Source organism: Hippichthys cyanospilos, chromosome 5 (assembly GCF_059441005.1).
Source record: "Hippichthys cyanospilos isolate Australia breed blue-spotted pipefish chromosome 5, RoL_Hcya_1.0, whole genome shotgun sequence".
Lineage (NCBI taxonomy): Eukaryota > Metazoa > Chordata > Actinopteri > Syngnathiformes > Syngnathidae > Hippichthys > Hippichthys cyanospilos.
In genome coordinates this window covers 12,754,199-12,775,056 of record NC_142373.1, presented here as the reverse complement: position 1 = coordinate 12,775,056, position 20,858 = coordinate 12,754,199, and the positions used below count along the sequence as shown (strand labels likewise).

The following is a 20,858-nucleotide window of genomic DNA, read 5'->3' as shown; positions in this document are numbered from 1 at the left end:
AGAGGATGCGTTTCAAGAGGTCAAATGTGCGTCACATGCGCGATCGGACCTGAAAAGTACGTTTTGGTTTTTTAAATGAAAGAAATTACTTGATTAAAGCATAACATGCCTACCTGGTTGTAGTGTTCTCTTTTTCTGTCACGGACATGTACCTTTCAACAAACTTTTGTGTGCTATCTAGAAATGAGACACACGAGGGGGATGTTGCGCAATGATGACAACACTGAGAGGGATGATGGATCATTAGTATGGTGCATTCATGAATACCTCGGAAATTATAAAACATATCCGTTCACTTTCTTTTCGTCTTCTATTTACGCGTAAAAGCTCTCTTAAAGTTGATGGCTTGGTAATAGCCGAATTTATTGCCGAATATTCACTTCCAAAGGTTATTTGTTTCCATTTGAGCGATTCTACCATCAATGACAGTACTAACTCTAATCAATGTCAGACACAAAGGACAAATTGCAAAGGTCGTAAAATACTTGAACGCATCACTACCCTCACTTCCTCCACGCAGGAGGTGATTAGGGGGACGCTGAACTATCCCGGCGACGGCGCTTTGGACTCTCCCCGTGGCCGGAGGACGCCGAGCTGCAAGTCCATCCGGAGCTCCATTCAAAGGTGCCCAGAGCCACGTTCAAGCTCCAAGCCCCCGAGTTTCCACTTTCAAGCAACCCGGTTTTGGGGAGGGGGGGAGACAATCATCTCCGTGGTCTTACTTTTCTGCAGAAAATTGGATTTTGGAAGAGAGAAAGCGACTTTTGGAGTTAGCCGGTAAGTTGGGCATCTAGCTGTGATTTTTTTTTTCTCATTGGGGGTTGCAAAGGGGCTTCCAACTCTGCTTGCGCTTTTTGCTTTGTTCAGTTGCTGCAACTTTTAGGACAGTTTCCCAAAACGTCGGCTTCTCGGCTCATTCATTCTTCACTTCGCCGTGGAAGAGTTTGGAAGTTGCGTTAGCGTGCCTGTTGTGTTTTACATTCTTAAATTATAATGCAGGAGGAAATGAGGGACGAGATTGTTGCAAGTTTTGTAGCAGTTCTACTCCGTGGCTGTTGCGTCTCGAGTTAATTGACTTCATCTGGCGTCTTTGTGTGTGGTGAGATGTCCCACTGAGGAGATGCAGATCAAATTTAAATCTCTCCAACATAGGCCAATTTGTTGCCCTTCTTACTATTTCTGACTCGACACGTTTAACGTGCAATTCGCTACTTTTTAGGTGGACGAGAAACTTCATGTGTAGCTTGAAAAGTTATTTAAAAAAAACACTCCACTTTTAAAGGGATTGCCACGAACTCCTCTGATCTGTGGATAAACGAGGCTCAATAGCACAGAAAATGGATCAATGATATCTTAAGGTGGTTAAACCGAGGGCATGGTCACTAACCCAAGTTTTTAGAGTTGTTTTTTTTTTTCTCAAAGTGAACTCAAATAAATCAATACTCAACGTGGAATGCCTGATTATATCCCATCTGTTGCTCCCATGAATGTATATTAAATGTGCTGAGCAAGTTTATATACAAAAAAAAAAAGCCTAAACTAAACACATTTATTGTATTCTGGAAAGATGTTAAAAGTATTGCAGTGTACCTGTGTTAATGCCGGTCTTGTCATAACTCAAAACATTACCTGTTTTCAGTTTTTGATTGCTTCTTTTCCATTAATAATGTTATGAAACGTTTTGTACTTTGTTTTTGTATGTTCCCAAATAACACTTGGCTTAGAGGTCCCCCTAGTAAACTAAATATGAACTTTTCACGAGTCAAATAATTGCGTAAGGTAATAGCAAATGCATGTGCAGTTTTTTTCAAGCTAACTTTCCAAATCATGTAAAATTCTCATTCCTCAATCTTCAGTGTTTGAAGTGGATAGTGCTCAATTTAATAGCCTGAAAAACTGTGTGTGGACACAATCCATGAAGTAGCCATGGTCTGCGTCGGTGTATTTAAAGGACCAAAGTCCCCCAGCCTGGCTGTTGTGGAGAATAATGTTTTTACTTTCCTTGCCAACCTACTCATGCAGGTTGGTGTTGTGAGGCGTGGCTCATGTTAGCTGCGTTGCATCACTGGGGTGGCAGATATCCCATTACAGGAATGGTCAAGTACCAATACAAGGCTGATACCTGGCTTTATCAAAATTATGATTATCAGTGACTACTCAAGAATTGATAGCATCCTTATCTAATAACAATATACATTGAATATTTTCAATGTATCTTTACTATACTGACTACAATCTATTAGCATATTTACATATGTTCTTCTTGACGCTCCAAGCCAGTGGTTCTCAAATGTGGTTGGGGGTACCCCTGGGGGTATAGAAGGCACTTCAGAGGGTAATAGGGATTTTAACTGGGTTTCTGAAGATAAAAGTAAATCTATTTGAATGTTTGTTTGTTTAATTCCATGACAGAATCCGTATGTTTTCAAATTGAGAGCAAATTAGTTGAAATATGAAACAGCCTATTGGTAAACCTTTAGTGTCTCCATTGCAAAATGTTGTATTGCAGTTCTATTCGATATGGCTTTTCAGAAGATGATGCCAAAAATTACCCTTAATTCATGCATTGAAAGTGAGAAATTGTGTATGACACAGAATGACTTTTTAACAAAGGTCACGTGTGATTATGTGTGTGCTTGTTTGTGGTTTTAATCATATTTAATAATGCTGGACCAAACAAAAACAACTCCACCTTTGCCTTTTTTTTTTCCGTTGACATTTTCACAGGATGACAGGCAACACGACAAAGAGGTGTAAATAAGGGACAATGGCTGACTTCCGATTCGCTTCCTTTGTGTTATGGAACAAATCAAACAATAGTTCCCTTCAGTCACCTGGTCTCATTTTTTTATTATCAATGAGGCCATTTATTATAACATCAAAGCTTTTGTTGTCCACATTGTTGTGGAATTTACTATGTGGAAACAATGGAAATCTAATTAGTAGTAATATTTGCACGCATTAAACATTACATTTGACTTCTATTTCAATGCGGTGTGAAGCTGCCAGGTGCTTGAAATGTTTGATCTAAAAAGTTCAATCTTTTATTCTCTACGGTATGATCGTACAGGAAATTCGAATTGATTTTCAAGTATTTGGAGAAAAGTAGGGATTTTATTATTTTTTGGTTTGCTGATCAGCATTTTTAAACTGTGCTTATCAGAACGCTACTTTTTTTTTCTCAAGAAACATTAGATTTTAGGCAAATCCCTTCCCAAACATTTTGACAAATCTGCAGGTTTCAACAGCACATTAATGTTAGCATAGTTTGTTAAAAAGTGATCAGTAGGAACAGTAACTGTGTCAGGCTGTCAGCATCAAAGTGTGCAGAAATGGTCAAACGTGATTTCAGAACGAATGATCGTGAGTCGGAAGTAACAGTTACGGAAGAGTTGAAAGGTCGGTATGCTGCAACACGGGGCCAGAAACACTTCAAAATAAAAGCACAATTTGTGTCCATATTGTCTAAACTTTATTTTGAAGTATGCCTTCTCACAGTGTTTCCGACTTGTTTTGGCCGCCATTGGCCGGACATATTTGACATTTCAGTCTGAGTTCCAACTTACCTCAGGATCCCAGGTCAATTTTTTAGGAAGGAAGCAACTTGCTGTATACCGGTTTCATCCTTTGTCCTCGTGTCCTCGCCTGCTCCCCGGAGCAACCCTTCTGTGCTGTTGCTCTAACAGAATTTCCAGTCTCCAAACGCTGCCAAGCTGTGATATTTTGTCCCAACTACCATGGCAAGACCAACTCCATCTGGAGGGCATATTTGACTCGATTTTATCTTCTCTATATTTAGGCATATATGCCACTCTGTTCTCAAACAACGGCTTCAGGGTTAAAACCATGCAAATCTATCTGAATAACTCACAACTTCTAAAACATAAACTAATTATAGATTCAGAGCTTCTATCGCGTGATTAAAGTCTCAGATGGTTACAAAATACTTCTTCTAATATTTCTCTGAACATGAAGCATCCTAAACAAAAGCAGGATGGAATATAAAAAAAAAATGCCAGTAAGTCCTGTTTCTGTAAATAATAAATGCACTTTTAATGGCTTTTCGCTATGTTGCACTCGTAGATTTGATCTGGCGGTGCTATCTGGGTCACATCACCTCATTAATAATGATAGGAAAATCTCAGGCCCATCACTATCAGATTTTCACTGATTAAAATCTCTTATTGTTTAAAATTGACCATGTGCTTTTTCTTGTCATTTGAGAAAGCAAACATTTTCCCAAGCTTTACGCGATGTTGGCAGATTGAATTTGATCAACTGCTTTATGGTGATAGTGAGTTCAGATCATTTGACAAAAAGTTGAAGTTTAGGGTATAGTTTGCAATCCCAGATGAAGTTTATAGTCAAATGAAACATGAAACAAAGATACGTATATCTGATGTATCCAATGCAACCACATAAGTATATTTGCTAGCTTGATGCTAGCCTTAAAACTTTTAACAAACGATATTTAAGCACAAATTGTTCATTCTTTGATCACATCTATGTATGTAAAATAGTGTACAGTACATTCTTTGTTTACATCTTTACGTATACAATATTTTGAAGTGATCCATGGTGATCAGAAGAAGCTACACAATCAAAAAGTGATCAATTCTTTTCCTTCTGTTAACTATATAACTATATATATATATGTGTTTTTACATAGTATTTTCCTGTTTTCTTCTGCTTAAAAAATGCTGCTACAATATTGTTTTTATTGAGGGACTGTAACTGGAAATATCAATTGGAAAAGATGATTTGAGAGGTATGTAATGTTACGATCGTGGTCGTGGAAGGAATTAAAATCAAGTCGAAGCCCATCTGTATGTTGTAATTTTTTTTTGTCAGTAATGGCTATTTCCTTTTTATGATCAAATTTATTTGAGAAGCACTTAAGTCAGCGTTTCAGTAAAAAAAGTTAAAAAAGTATTACTATAATATAAACACGTAGAATTCTTTGGTTCTACGTTTGGCCCTCGACCACTCCGCAGTAAAGATAATCCACTGAGTTTAATCAAGGCTGTCAGGTCTTCTCTTCTCCCTCTTTGGAGCCAATCCAGCAGCCTGCAACTCATATTAATGGGATTGTGCCACTGGCTGCCTCAGAGCCACTTTTTAGATCTGGAGTGTGTGTGTGTGTGTGTGTGTGTGTGTGGTTACTAGCAAAGGAGCTGAGACCTTTAGGCTGCCAACAAAGGCAACGTTTTGCAGTCAAAATGGCCAACATGCGTTTTCACTGATGATGAAAGGGCCATGACCCGAAATCTGGTTTGGACGCACCAGTCTTCGTCTTCCGCTCTTGTCATGGTGCAGGTCTATGATTATTTTTTAAAGAGGTGATTTAAAAATAAGCTAGGTCATGATCTCAAAATCGGAAGCTTTTCCCCCAGTGCTGTCTAATAGGACCTTTCATTACAATGGTTTATGAAGATGGCTTTCACAAACAAGCGTGTTAAACATACTTGATGAATATAGAGGACAGGGGCAGTAAATGCTTGGATTCCAGTTGAAAAATAATAAATAGCCAAGGATGAGTTAAAGATTTATCGGGCAAAAACTTCACCAAAAGCATTGTTTCTTTGCAAAGTTTTTTCATGGTTCACTCCAGCCACATTGCTTGATTCTGGACTAATAACATTAGACCCTGGAGTGGAACAGAAGCCAGGGAAAAAGTGAAGAGGAAGTTTACACGGAGCCAGTTTTTTTTTTTTTTTTCTTTCCAAGAACTGTGTCTGTTTCTAAGTTGCTGCTTGTTTGACAGCCCGAACAGAGTTATGTGTTGGAAACTATTGAGGGTTTTTGTTCAAAGCCTCATGTAATCTGGTCTGCGTCATTTCATTACCTGCATTGGATGCTTGTGGGTACTTCTACTGGGAGACTAAGGAAAATAGGGGGGTGCAGCTTTGGAATATTTTGGTAGTTGGGCAGTTCACTGAAAATTCTATCGAATAAGCATATTCTTTTTTTGATAAACAATATATTTTTGGCTTGATTCAAGAACAGATGAAAATACAGAAGACAAAGTACATTTTCTACTTGTACATTTTCTCCGTTCTTAGATAGATTTCACTTTAGCTAAATTTTAACCAACTGGCAGACTGTTTTAAGCACGATTTAACATGAGTGAGATTTTAGGCAGATAGCTCCCTTATGTTTAAGTTTATGTGGTGATTTTCTCGCTAAAATGACTCAATTTCGGAATGGCAACAGTCAATTGAGTCATTTATGTTTATTAAGTCTCAAGCAAGTGAAATCTGCATTTGTACAAAAGAACTGTATGTGTACAAAAAAATAAACAAATCTTATCTTGAGTGACATTTTCAAAAGTTGAGTCTAGCTCTCCAGATAATGACCTGATTTGCACGTGTGTTGCTCTCCCAGCAAGACAAAGACAACAAAGTTAGCCACTCACAGGTGATTTAGGATGCAAACTAAAATCCTTCCTGCCACTCAGCTCTCCAGAGGACTTTATAGGTAGAAACGCCAAATGCTAGGCATGCCAGTGTTAAAGTGATCCGCTGCTCTGGTCAGCCTCTATGGCCGCTAGTCACTAACGCTGCTAGCATCTTGTGCTGCTCGCAGCTACTAGCATGGCTGAGATTTATTTTGAAGTTGGCATTGGTGGCATTTTACTTTACTTGGGTTAGCTTGAGTTCTTCCTGATGGTGTGAACTAAATAAACGTGTACCAGAGACAGACAGCAATGCTTCATGCATTTTTTTTTGGGGTCAAATTTCATGGAATTATTTCACCCCATAGTAAAAAAAAAAAAGGCATGTTTTTGAGTAGTGAACAGTGAATGGCCTCGTATGAGAAGTCTGTGTCAGTGGCAAACGTGGGGTTTGTGGTTCAGCAAAGCCCCGCATCAAGTCCATGAATGTATGCTAGGCCCCTCTTTTCTCCTATGGGATTACTAGCCCAAAGGCATTTGAGGGCAACCCAGGACTGAAAATTGCCAGCCCCAGCATTGTCTTTGTCCAGGTGCTGTCCAGCCCACATCTTTTACTGGACATGTGTTGTAGCGAGCAGACTGGTGATAAAATTGGGAATCCCATGCTATTACTTTGATTTATAAAACACAGTGAAATGATGGCATTTCCATTTGAGTAACCACCCACAGAGGTCAAGCGTAATTCTTGCACATCAGCGGGGAATGAGAGTGATAGACAAGCAAAGAACTTTAATTTATTTCTCTGGGGTCAAACTATTGTTTACTAAATGGGCCCAATCCAGTGTTTATTTTTCTGGATGAATGAAATTTGATATTGTCTATTTACATTGCATCAGAATTCTGATTGAGAATTGCAGGATACTTTGAAAAAAAAAACACTAACCTGACACGCCATTGTACATCTTGTCTTATTTTTATTTTTATTCTTTTTATTTATTTATTTTTTCAGGGGCAGACCCAAGAGCCAAAATGGAGGTGAAAACGTCACTTCTCGACAACATGATTGGAGTAGGGGACATGGTCCTCCTGGAACCATTGTCAGAAGACTCCTTTATCGAGAACCTGCGAAAGCGCTTTGACCACAATGAGATCTATGTAAGTATATTTTACTGTAACATATTTTTCATCCCGTAAGGGGCACTTAAAGCCCTTTAATTTTCTCAAAAATCATCAGCTTTCACCTAGCTTTCAAGACCTGTCAACCAAGATGGCATTTAGCATTAGCCAAATTAATAACACAACCACAAGTTCTTTTTTGTTTTCATTTTCATCTGTTGGAGTAGTGGGACGGAAAAAAAAAGACACGTCATTACATATGTCCCGTCTGTGCATGTGTAGTACCGCTAAATATATCAAATAAGCCTTAAAATGTTTTCAGGCACCTGAGTAAAAGTAAAAGTTGTCTTCTAAATCTGACACACCATAGAGATGATGTTTATTAAGCCTGCCAATTGTATTAATTAAAAAAAAGTATATAAAAGTGTGATAACTTTCAAAATTGTGAAAATAAAGCCGCTCTGTCTGTCTGCTGCCCGTTAGCTTTCAAATCAAAACAACTCAAATTCATTTTTCAGAGTCTTTGAGTGGTTTATTTTGTCGAAATGCAAACTTTATTTCTGGTACTTTCAATGCCAGTCACCCGTCCATTTGTCTTATGGTATGTGAGCGTGGCTGGCTTTCTATAAGCAAAGTGTTTTCTAAACTATTTTTATGTTTCATAATGGGGACTAAGCTACATGCTCAGACTGTCTGGCTGCTCTAGACATCAGCTGTGATGATTACACCTCCACTCCGGTTGCCGTTGGCTCACAGTGCCCAAGGGAGAATGTCAACTCAAGCAGCGATGATAACCATAGCAGCGCACCAGATATTTTCTTTAGACGCGGCTCACTTCCCACAGGGGCGCTTGGTTGGTGTTTTTATCTTCTTGAAGTATGTAGCTCTCTGTAACTATCATCTCAGAGTTTCTAATTTTCAAAACGTACACTTCAATCTAAGGACTGGGCAATATGGCCATGAAATGTATTTCTTTGTTTTTGTAAGTAATTCTGGACACTACAATTTTAATTGAAGAAAGCAAGCCAGCAAACATTGATGTAAAGAAGATTTGATTTATTGACACGTTTAAAAAAAAGTGCAAATCGTTCAAACGGTAAAGTGCACTGAAATAACTGTAACTAGGGCTGGGCAGTTATTTTTTAAGATTTCATAAGCTAAATGATCTTAATCATGAAATTGGGATTTGGTATTGACAAGTTAAATATGGCATTAAAAGAGAGAGTCCACGTATTTAGTCATTTTTAAATATAAAGTATTTTTTTATGTCAAGAAGAAATTACTTGGGAAAACACAGCCACACAACAAAGTACAAAGTAAAACATTGTGAATGAATTGCTTATTGAATAAAAATATTCCCAGTGTTGCTTCGACTGCAGGATAAAACAAGCAAGTGGTTTATTTTCAAATGTCATTATTGAAAAATATTTTAAGGAATTGGCTCTGACATATCCACTTTAATAAGATGCGTATCACCAAGTTGAATTTAAAAATGGGTGCAAAATGTTAGCACCATTTGCATTTGATTTAATTTGTTGTTCCTTTTTATTTCGTCACATACTGTTTTTTTGTTTTTCAGTCAATACTCATATCTTAGGCTTTTTTTTCTTTCTTTTTTTTTTAAGTAGTTGTTCCAAGCACAAAATAAATGCAAGCACGCATTTGCGCTGTGTACTTGTGGTCATCAAAAGTCCTTTGCAGCAACATGACGATGTTTAGATTGCCGTCAATTATCCGCTTTTTGTAGCAGCCCTGTGCACTTGAAAAGGCCTTCAGCTTCATCCTGAGCACAACTGAATGAGAGGCTGTGGGAGGTTGTTGCCACAGGCAAGGCCATGCTCCGCTCCTTTCAGAGTGGATTACGCAACAAACATTACCATGGACAGCAGAGAGAATGTTTCAGGTTGATGTGTGAAAGTGCTGTCCAGGCTTTGTTTTGAGCGTAGGAGCTGATGGCTGCTTATGCTCAACACGAGCTCAAGTGTTACAGTAGATTTTGCTCGGAAGCGGTGTCAAAGTTACGTAAAGACTTTTTTTTTTAGGTGTGATGGAACGCCGAGAAAAGCAGTACTATCATTTTTAACTCTGTTATGATTTTGTACAGTATGTGTAAGGCCGCCATTCTCTGAGGGTTTGCCCCGCCCACAAATTCCTGTTTATCTTCACTTCCACTTCAGGCAATGCAAGCCCCAACAATGTATTAGCAGTCCCCAGCTGAGAAACGCTGAGGCAAACAGAATTCCTCCTATTGTTGTTCAACAATCAGAGTTCAAATGGGCTTTCCCCCCTCTCAGTCTACTGTCAGTCCAGTAAAATCAAGAAATTGCAAGTTAATTGACTAGCTGTTGACTATTTTTTTTTTCCCTCTGCAGACTTACATTGGCAGTGTGGTCATCTCCATGAACCCCTACAGGTCGCTGCCTATCTACAGCCCAGAAAAAGTGGAAGAGTATCGCAACAGAAACTTCTATGAACTTAGCCCACACATGTGAGTGCTAATTTCCTTATTTATTTTCTTTCTTTCCAATTTTCTTTGGAATATAGTTTTTGTCATCGTTGTAAAGATCAATACCCAGATACATAATAAAATGAGTGTTTTTTGTTATTTTGTCTGTCACATGTTTACTGTAAGGATACATAGTGCTGTAGCTATTGAAAGTAGCCTACTGAAAAATGTTGACTTTTTTTTAATTTACATTCAAACTGCGCATTCAAACTGGGCTATTTTCCCTTTGAGAATTTTGACAAATCTCTACATTTGGTTTGTAAAACGAAGCGACCTGATATGAGCCATTGATCACACACATCTAACAAAAAGCGTTATAAAAAATGCGAGGAGGCTAAAAGTTACTATAGATTGTTATAACAGTTAGCGTTTCAAAATGGCACTATGTGTTCATTCCTAAATGCTTGCAAATGACATTTAAATGATTGCAAAGTATACATGAGGGACCCGTATGACCAACACCCAGGGGCTGAAACCCTAATAGCACATTTTGTGGGTGATTTTCTATTGGCGTGACTTTGTCCTAACAGTATACACTAAAAAAGACAGTGGAAAAAGAGGAAAGGAATGCTTTTGCATTTTTTTCGAACTCTTGAGTTACTCGAACTCGTTTCACCCTTAGTACTGTACATAAAGTGGCCTGCGATTGACTGGCAATCGGTCCATGGCCCAAGTCAACTGGGCTCCAGTTCATCTGTTGACCCTGAAAAAGGATAAGCGGATGGCGGTGCTCAGCTGTATCTGTCGGCAAAAGCCAGAGCGTTGCACATCTCTGCAAAGATTACCAAAGTGCACTCTGTGACCAATAGGGAGGGCTAAAAGGGGGATCAGAAGGGCACTTGCTCTTGTAGTCTTGAGTCAGACGAGCTCCCCTGGCCATTCAGCTCTTTGGCCGACCATCTGTCCAGTAGCAACGTTACGTCAGCGTTTCTGCGAGGCTGCCAAGACCAAACAAAGGCCAACACTCGTCAATTAGCCTGCCGTGTCTCTCCTCTGTAGTCCTCAAGAGATGGATTGGAAGAAGGGGAATGCCGGTATCTCGGAATAGACGCGTGCTCTGTAGACAAAAGCAACTTTTTTTTTTTTTTTCCTGAGCATGAGATAAAGACAACAAATACTTAATTGTGCAAAAAAAAATGCATGTTTCCTAGTATGGCACTCCCTTTCAAATGAATGTATAGAATATAGGAACTTTTTTTTTAATATATATATAAATGTTCTAAATCCAACACTGTCTTGATCCTTTTCATTAATTCCAGTCTCACGCCATGCTTGTTTGCGCACCATACTGACAAAACCTGTTTCTTTGCGTATGGTGTAGTACAAGTAAATTAAATGCAAATATGCTGCTGTCCTTTCCAGGACACCCCTGAGTAGTCCAAATAATGTCTCGTGTGTCATTGCCTGCTTTATTTGGTCACCACTTTTTTTTTTTTTTTTTTTTTTTTTTTTTACAGCCACATGCTGTAGAAATTCCGATTTTTGAATGGATGTGCACCCTCAGTCTTGTGGAACTCAGGCAGTTTTACACTTGCAAAAGGGCATTTTGTGTATGGACTGAAATGGTAAATCTACACAGTGAGCGTCAATGTGCAATTGTCTTTCAAGCAGATTATGCCTTGTATATTAAGACAGGCTTGTGTGGAAGATCTACTCTAAAGCGCCAGTTAAATGAAGACTGTTTCAGCATGCTACATGAATTGAACTTAATCCTCCAAGCAAACCATCTGGGCTAAGCTTTGTGGCTTTGCATTGATCTACTCAACGTAATGTTCAAAACTTGAGATATGCAGTTGACTGGACTAAGTTCTTGTTTGAAAATATTGACTCTAGAAAATGGATGGATCGACTTTCTTACTTAAAAAGTTTCTCAACTGTCTTAAGAATTTCGATTATAAAATTGGGTTTACTGTCATTTCGAACAGGAAAGTAGCATTTCACTTGTGTGCAAATGACACATTGGTGACAATCCGAGATTCTTTTAACGAAGAAATAACGAGCAACAGATAACTGCTGAACCCTTTCGCTTCCCTTTCAAATAATGCACCCGACCTCTAAAAGTAAATATCACATGTAACTGTTCCCATCACAGTTATTTTGCAATCAGTCGAAATTCCGTTTGAAAACCAATTCGTATAAAATTTCGAGACTCTTCAAATCTTTGTCTCCTCAAGAAAAAATACTTGTCGATCCGCCCTTTCTTGTGCTCATTACTTTAGCAGGGATCTATTTGCCAGATGTGGCACCTATAAATTAATGACCTTATAGGCATAGGCGTCCCTCTTCCACACAAGAAGCTAACGTATTATAAAATGATTAGTACCCTTTGCACACAATCATTATTTATTGTTGCCAAGGGTGGACACATTGAGAAATATGGCTCTTTAGTCTCTGGGATGGGGTGTTCAATGACGTATGGAAATCCCCAGTGCTCAATTGCATCATGTTTGACTAATGGGAAATGGGCCAAAGACTTTGCTTGGGTATATGTTGGGACTTTCAGCTGTTAGGCATGCCGCTATGTCACTTGACATTTTTCCAGATTAGTCCTCCTCCCTGTGTAAATACATTTAAACCTGTGGGGAAAAAACAAAAACAAAAACCCTTAGATTTCATGTTTGACAAAAGCCTAGTAAAGCAATGGTTTTCAATCAGTTTTTTTTTTTTTTATTGCAGTAGTAGCCCTGTTAAAACCTCAAGTACTTCCGTCACGTACCCCAAGAAATAGGCACCCCCATTTGAGAAACACTTTTATAGACAATCTAATATGATTTAAAAAGTCATTGTATAAAAATTTAAATTGCTAAATGCAGCCAGTAAGACAATGCCAAGGTTATAAGTCACAATATGTTTTGCAAAGGAGTCACTTTAAAACAATTGTAAAATGGTCTTGTTCCAATTAATTCGCTCTTGATTAGAAAATAAAGCTGCACTGTATGTCACAGCTATGAAAAGATTCGCTGATACCGATAGAAACCCTGCTAAAATCTCACATATCCCCATTGTACTAAAGAATGACATTTGACTTCTGAACATATAAGAATATGCTTTCATGCCTTTTGCGCTATCAAACTGCATGTTGAAATGTGTTCTAGCGCAAAGGGTTTGACACAATGGTGTCAAACTTTAACCTGTCATTTTCATACAGGACTTTTGGCAGCCCTGTATGCATCTTGCCAAAACCAGAAGACGCATTTGAAGACTAACCAAGTCCTAGTTTGCTACAAAAGAAACATACAGTGAAGCTGATTATGCACTTTTGTTCTGAATCATAAGTACTTCCATGCAAAGTGAATTTATGGGTCGGGTGAACTTTAGTCATTTACTGATTAATGGCACCGCACCTTGGTTTGCCTTTCAGTGCTCGTCATAGCTAAGGGTTGTAAAAATATATGGGCTTTGTTTCTGCATTATTCCTCATTACTCCTGGACTTTCCACCAAGCTTTCCCTGCTAAAATTCAGCAGGAAAGATAAATAAGTTCCTACTGTACATTCATTTGACTGTATATTATAGGGGACGAGTTTCCAACCACAACTTCTCTGTAATTGACGGATGATCGGTCCTGGGTGTGGCCCGCCTGTTGTCAGCCCAGATAGGCTGCATCTCCCCTTTGACCCAGAACAGGATAAATGGTACAGTTGTTGGTGGACAGATGCTCATAAATATACAAATTTTTGAATTTCTACATTCAGCGCTGTTAATTTCCATACCGCGGGCTCTGTTGTCATCTCCATTTCAGAAGGCTTATATAACCGCTGTAGCTGCAAACGTCAAACGTGTTTGTCGGTAGCTTGAAGTGGGCACTCTGTGAAATGGCATTTTGACTCAGGTGGGCTGATTGTGTTGGCGTGAGGGTGAGATCAGCAAGCTCGCAGAGGAATGATTTGGAAAAGAGTGAGTTCTTCCTTTCTGCTCTGTGTAACTCACAGAGAAAATGCAATGAACCAAGTGGAGGTGGGGAGAAGATAGAAAAAAAAAAAAAAAAAAGAAGCAGCTGTAAAACAGGCCAAAATCCAGATGTCAGCGGGGCAAGAGATTAGTTCTTGGCGGTGGGTAATATGATCAAGTCGGCAACTATTTGTTCCAACTGCAGGTAACACATTGCAATAGTCAACGTGAGATAACCAATCATTAATAGGACAGTATTGCTCTTTTTTGTTTGTTCTTGTAAATAATTGATTTACTTGCCGCAGTTCTGATTAAACATTACTGCCCAGGTTTTTATTGGCATTGATTTTTTTTTTTCCCCCATTGTTTTTTGAGCAAAACCACTGGCAGTTATCACTGATAAAACAGCCAAAGAATGTTATCCATCTTTTGATTGAAATCACATTTTTTAAATTTTTTTGCATTTTTTAAAATGCAAATTTTTTAAAATGCAAACATGCATTTTTTAAATGCATGTTTTAGACGTGACATGTAAAAAAAAAAAAAAAAAACAAGTCTGCAATATGCCTATTTTATATAAATTGTTTATTGAATGAATATATGTGTATACTGTTAAAAGAGTATCAATGAAAATATTTATATAGCATTTATAAAATAAAACCGCACAATATTTGAATGTTAAATTTACTTTAAAACATTTTAATTGTGTGAAATATATCAAAAACCGAATCTCAACTTTTTGGCTTACTTTAACTTGGCGCATATATATATATATATATATATATATATATATATATATATATATATATATATATATATATAATATATATTTATATATATATATTTTTTTTTTTAAACACTACAGTTTTTGGGGTGTTTTGTACATACAGCTTAAAGTAAAAGTTTTCGAAATAAACAACCCAACATTGGGTTGTTTTAGTTGTTATTCATATTCATAATGACCCAACTTTTTGAAGCTAAATGAATTACCTAATAAGTTGTCTGGATTGTTTTGGCTCAATTTGGGTAATTTTCTACCCAACTTTTTTTTTTTAAGAATGACATGCAATACTGAGGTGAAGATGTACACAGCCTGATAAAGAAACAGATGGACTGGACCACTGCCGCTTTTGTGCTGCTGTCAGAACAGCCCTTGCAGAGTCATGCTTGGCTAGCATGCGATTGGTCAAATTAACTCAAACAAGCTGTTAAACGGATTTGGGAGTGATTTAATGTGAATAGGATTCAATAGCCTGTGGAAATTTGGCCATGTGTAGATGCAGCTATTTTGTGCCCAACTCACAAAGGGGCCAGATTGAGCGACAGAAAAGCCAGGCCGCCACAAAACCGCCCTTACTATCGGCCATTGTGTCGCTTTCTCGGTTTGCGTCGGTGTTTGGCAAAATGAAATGTTATCTGGATCAAATGTATCTGGACTTCTTGCTTTGTGAAATAGTACCACTGTTTCCTGCTGTTGCATCATGAAGTGCGACTGCGTTACATCACTGGAAGAAGTCTAAAGCCACTCGGTAAAGGCACACTCAGGTAGAGGAAGATGGGGAAATTATTTTTAAAGTTATATCACTGAAAATAAACTGGAAAAGTATAAACAAGTACCAGGGTTAAAAAAAAAAAACATTGATTGGAAAAAAATGGCAGAATGCGAAATGGGTGGCTTCCAATATATGTTTACAATAGTTACTACTAAAAATAATTCACTTAATTATGTCATATAAGCAAGTTATGCACAAGCTAAAAAGCTATCCGGAACTATCAGTCTGTTGCTTTTTTATACATTAAAGGCCCAGTGGATTTTGAATGTATTCAATGAGATGCATGTATACGTCTGCACAGATTTCACATTTTCAATCTCGTCCACTTATTTTGAGTTTTTATTTTTAATTTGGATAAAAGAGGGTCTGAAAACAGCTGGCAGAATGAGGTAACAACTTGTTATACTTTGTAGTCGTTAGGTAAAAAATACCATTGATCTCAGTTCCGAACATCAACTCACCCACTATAAATCCGCTCAGAGTATGATGTTCTTTAAAAAAGCAGCAACTGTGTGAAAGTCCTCACTATATCTAAATGTGTCATCGCTAGCCGCCAAAGACATTTCTTTAGCGGCAACATCAAGATATTGCAAGCGGCCCCAATGTTAGAATTTCCCCAATCTGACAAGCCCGCTGCTCTTGGAATCATAAAATGAAGTCTTGATCATCCATTTCCATTTCCCTGCCTGTGGCTTTGCTCATGTGGCTATCCCCCCGCCCCCCACCCCCATCACCAAGTGTAGCGCGTAGCCAGGACATTAGGTTTCATCCATGTGCCGCACCATTTATTACTCTGAAATCTCATGACTCAGGCATTCGGTCACATTCAGTATACTCGGTAGTCATTTTTAAACTAGTTTTTTAGGGTGTGTGTAAAATAATGCGTTCTCTGTTATAACCAGGAGTTTTAATGTATTGCCCAGAATATACGTATTATTATTAGTACCGCACATGTAGAATAAAGTAAGGATTTGAGCCAATAAGTTTACTTCATTTAAGAAGAAAAAAAAAAAAGTAGAAGTATTCTAGATCTGTGTCTTTATCCGCAAGCCTGTTCTACTTTCCACCTGTTTTCCAACAACACAATGTCATAACCATTCACATCTGGCCCACATCTGTTAGAACCCCAAATCTTTTTATTTTATTTTTTGAATGTGTACGACCCGGCCACCCACACTGGTTGCTTTGCCCACGGTCTCTTAATGGATATGCGTGGGTGTGCCTTTTCGGGTCGGTTAGATCAAGCTCTTCATCCACCTGGTCTTTAGGAAGGAGTCGTTTCCTCCTCCGATGCAGCAGCTGAGCCAGGCGGATTTCCTGCCTCGCAGGGAAGCCTGATCACTCGGAGATCACAGGCGACTCTCCTGATACCCGCTCAAAATAGAAACTGCTGAATGAAGCAAAGTCCTGTGCAGTGCTTGTTAATTTTGGGGATGTTAAAGGGAGAATTTAACTCTAAATTATATGTGCTGTTCGTATATAGTTTGATTCTCAATTTCTAGAGAGAGACCGATTTTAAAAACTTCAGCATCATTAACGTTCATATTTGCTATGCTTTATATTTAAAACAGTATTTGCTTACGGTATTTAAACCAATGTATTAATGCTTGTTTTTTTTCCACTAGACTTGTTGGCCATTTAAAATGTAATTCTTATTATATGGCATGGGCTGCAGAAAAAGGATGGTGGACCGTAAATGGCCCCCGTGCTGTAATTCCGCACGCTCCTACAGAAAAGTAATATATTTTAGCCTTAATGTGAACAAAATATGCAGAAGTTAGCCCACGCAGGAGATTTAGCAGACCCATGTTATCCCAGTTACAGGAGTTTACTTGCAAAACTGACCTTACTATTTTCTAGCGCTGATGTCATGCCGTTGTGGTTTTTGTTCACCGCTGCCACGTGTAAATCCAAATTATAGCCCATGGGCTGACGTGAAGGGGAAGTGCCAAGTACAACTTATGGTCTTGGGCCCGGTCCCTGTCTCAACCCCCACATTCGTAGCTTCACACATTTTCGGAGATGGATGAGTGGGATTTTGGTGCCTTATCTGCTACTTTTTGATGACTATGGTGCTTTGGAATTTTTAAGCCCACGTTTGAATGTTTGACAGCATATTACTGTTACTGAAGGAATATCGTTCTTCTTTTGTTTTGTTTTGTTTAAGACGTACTTGCCTGGAGCAATAAGTTCAGTTTTTTTGTAGTAGACAAGTTATAATGGTAGCTCAACAAAAGTATGCATGTAATCTTGGCTGGCTGTGACTCATTTGGAAAAGTCCCTCACAATGGTCCTCCCACCCCCTTTTTTTCCCCTCTGGTACCCTCACTCCGTTTGGCCCACAGTTCCCCCCTTGGGCAGAATAATTGTATGATCTTGGTTTGCTCATTGTCAGGATCAAGTCAGGCGACAGAAGGCTTTTCACAAAGAAGACATCTGCCGCACTGTGCTGCCCTTTTCAGTTGTGGGCTAATGTCCTGTGGCAAGTCTTAGAAAAGTGCTAACTGATGAGGTATTTTTGCTAATACAGTTATAGCCTGAATGTCACGAGGTAATCTCAGTACATTATTTTTAATTTGCAAGTTCTTAGTAGGGTAACTGTATTTATAAATGAAAGAATCCTGAACTAAACAATTTACTTCCATAAGGGCACGACCGATTAATCTGCCGATTACGGCCCTTCAAACATGGGCCACAAAGTTATCTGCAAAATGGCCATTTTTTTGCCAATCAATTGAATTTTCTACTTTTGTGTACTTAGTTGCATACAAGTATCGGTGGTGTCATTATTTACTACACATAAATCCATGCTGTAACTTTGTAGCCTGAAATATAAGCAAGGCTCAAAAATAGTGGAAAAGAACTATGCTCCTTCAGGCAACGTGAAAATAATAACCAAAATGATATTTTGAGCTTTGTATACACCACAACATTTGTTGATGAGCTCTGAATTTCTGGTCAAACTCTATGCCGTGGTTGCTGGTTTAACCAAGATGCAGATGACCTTTGTCCCGAAGGTCAGAAAATTGGCAGATCAAATTCTTCCAAATTCTACTTCCATTCACTTAATGTATTGAGTTACTCTCCACACATTGTACAGATTTAGTCTCACCACATATCTTTGGAGAGAAGTTGAATTGTTACCTATTGAATGCTTACAAATGTGGTTTGCCTCTGTAGAGCCCTACTGGGGGGAATGTCCATCTTGATTTGTGAAATGGTGCGTTGTAACGCAAATACACAACATTTTGTGCGGTCAAAGGTGGTGAAGTAAAAACAGATCGCGTTGCTTGTGTCGGGAGGGAGTTGAAACCTTTCCCGTGTCCAGGTTTGTGCGTGTATGTGTGTGGTTAGCCGGCGATGCATCTCAAATGGAGACCGGACGATGTTAAGCTAAATAAAGTGGCAAGTCACACTCGTCTGTCTTACAGATGCGACCTCATTCTGCAATATTCTCACATGCTACTGATTAGGTCCGACGTCTTTGAGCCTGACATTTCTCTGAACTGATTTCACTCATCACTTTGCCAAATAATTCCGATTTGATGATTTTACTCAATGTTGTAAAAAGAATACTTTCATGATCATTCTAGCTGACGAATAGAATAGTTTATTTCATGTCGTCAGTTTTGACTAAAGAGTTTTATGTACGTTTTATCTTCCAGTTATGCTTTGGCGGACGAGGCCTATAGGTCACTCAGAGACCAAGACAAGGACCAGTGTATTCTCATTACGGGGGAGAGCGGGGCAGGGAAAACAGGTAAGAAAAAAACAAATTGAAACTTCTATAGTTTTTATGTTCTCTGCAGGTGTGTCAAACTCATCCCGACTTAAAAAGTCGACTCAAAACCTTTTCGGAAGCCAACTGTGGCCTATATCGGTTGATATGCAGGAGGCCACTGTCGCATTTAGATCAAATCTACATCGCAAGGCAAAGTGATTGTGTGCGTGTGTTTTTTTTTTTTTTTTTTTTTTAACGCATACATGTTGGTACATGAATTATGAAAACACCTCTGTTAACTTTGTAGAGGTCATGTTAAATCAAAAAGGCAGACAAAATAAAGTTTTAACTTCTAAGTTCTATCTAAAACATGTAGATATTTTAAACAGTGATGACTCCAATTGAATGCCTTTTAACAGTACGTTTTATTGATATAAGAGCAAATTAATTGCAACATGAAGCAACTTGTTGCTGAATTGTTAATATTTTTTGTACAACTTTGTACAAAATTAAGTTTTATGAATGCATTATGCAGTTTCCCAGCAGATGAGACAGAAATAAACCAGAAGATAAACTTGATGAACAATATACAAATAATCTAAATATAATGATGAATAATATATATATTTTTTAAACATGGATTTTTCCGCTGGTTATGGGTTGTTTGATTAAAAGTAATATTTTACAGGGGGGAACATCATTGAGAACCACTGGACTAGAAGACAATATGTACTAAATAATAATTAAAAGAAACAACTTAAGGATGGTAAAACAGCCATATTGCCCTTATACATTCAGGGAAGGTATAAGGAGAGTTTGTTGCAGGATGTGTTGGCTTATATTTAGAAGACGAAAAAAAAAGTCCCCTCCCAAGCTAGCCAGCTAAATGTAAGCGATAAATGTGGATTTGAGTAATCTCATCGCCCCCGAAGCTTTGTAGTGGAACAAGGCCATGAAAAACGGGCCTGCCCCATAAATATGGGTCATCGACGCTTGATGTCTTGCTCGGGGGCTTTCTCATGCTTCTGAAGCATGTAAATATTATTGGACAATTACAACATGTAAAAGAAATGTATTGCTTGAGAGCAATGCCTGGGAAAGTTGAAGTTGCTGTGTGTGTACCGTCGACATTCATTTGAAAGCAGGTGATGATGAAGGTTAGCATCATCATCATCCACACCCTCATTGCTCTGTGTGGCTGTCGCATGTTTGCCCACAATCCTCCCCTACGCTGGCTGGTTGTTTGATGACCTGCCAGGCTCATTAGCGATCTGTCCCATGGACGGATGTCAAGCTCCTTCCTGGCACGAATCTCGCATCGTCACTTCTGGGTCACCGTCTACTCGCTGGGCAGTAGGGATCATCTCCATGCCAGCTCTTGCAAGCTAGTCCCCTAGTTTGGAGAAAATGAGGGTGGGGCTATATGGCCCGAAATAAAATCTTGAATTTATATTCCTAAAATCCCAAATAATTACATTTTTAATGAAGGTAATGAATTAAAAAAAGTGTTCCCCTCGTGTATCGCAGAAGTACCGTTATTAAAAAAAAATAATAAAAAATATAAAATAATTAAAAAAATAAATAAGATACGTTAAATTTAAAATTCCATTTTCTTTCTGTTTCAATGATTTTAGTAGCTGGTTTAGTCAAAGAATCTGCAGAACAATAAGGTTTTGCA

General features: G+C 38.4%; 1 protein-coding gene across 4 annotated transcripts in view; it reads left to right on the top strand.

Moving 5' to 3' along the window:
• The first annotated feature begins 544 nt into the window (after positions 1–544).
• myo1b (myosin IB) overlaps positions 545–20,858 on the top strand; it is a 48,496-nt gene continuing 28,182 nt past the window's right edge. For all 4 annotated transcript variants that reach the window (XM_088415046.1, XM_088415045.1, XM_088415044.1 and 1 more), the window contains exons 1-4: positions 545–777; positions 7,404–7,549; positions 9,883–9,998; positions 19,125–19,219. In XM_088415046.1, the coding sequence (XP_088271172.1) occupies positions 7,424–7,549; positions 9,883–9,998; positions 19,125–19,219 (337 nt within the window). In that variant the 5' untranslated portion in view covers positions 545–777; positions 7,404–7,423. The remainder of the gene's footprint in view (positions 778–7,403; positions 7,550–9,882; positions 9,999–19,124; positions 19,220–20,858) is intronic.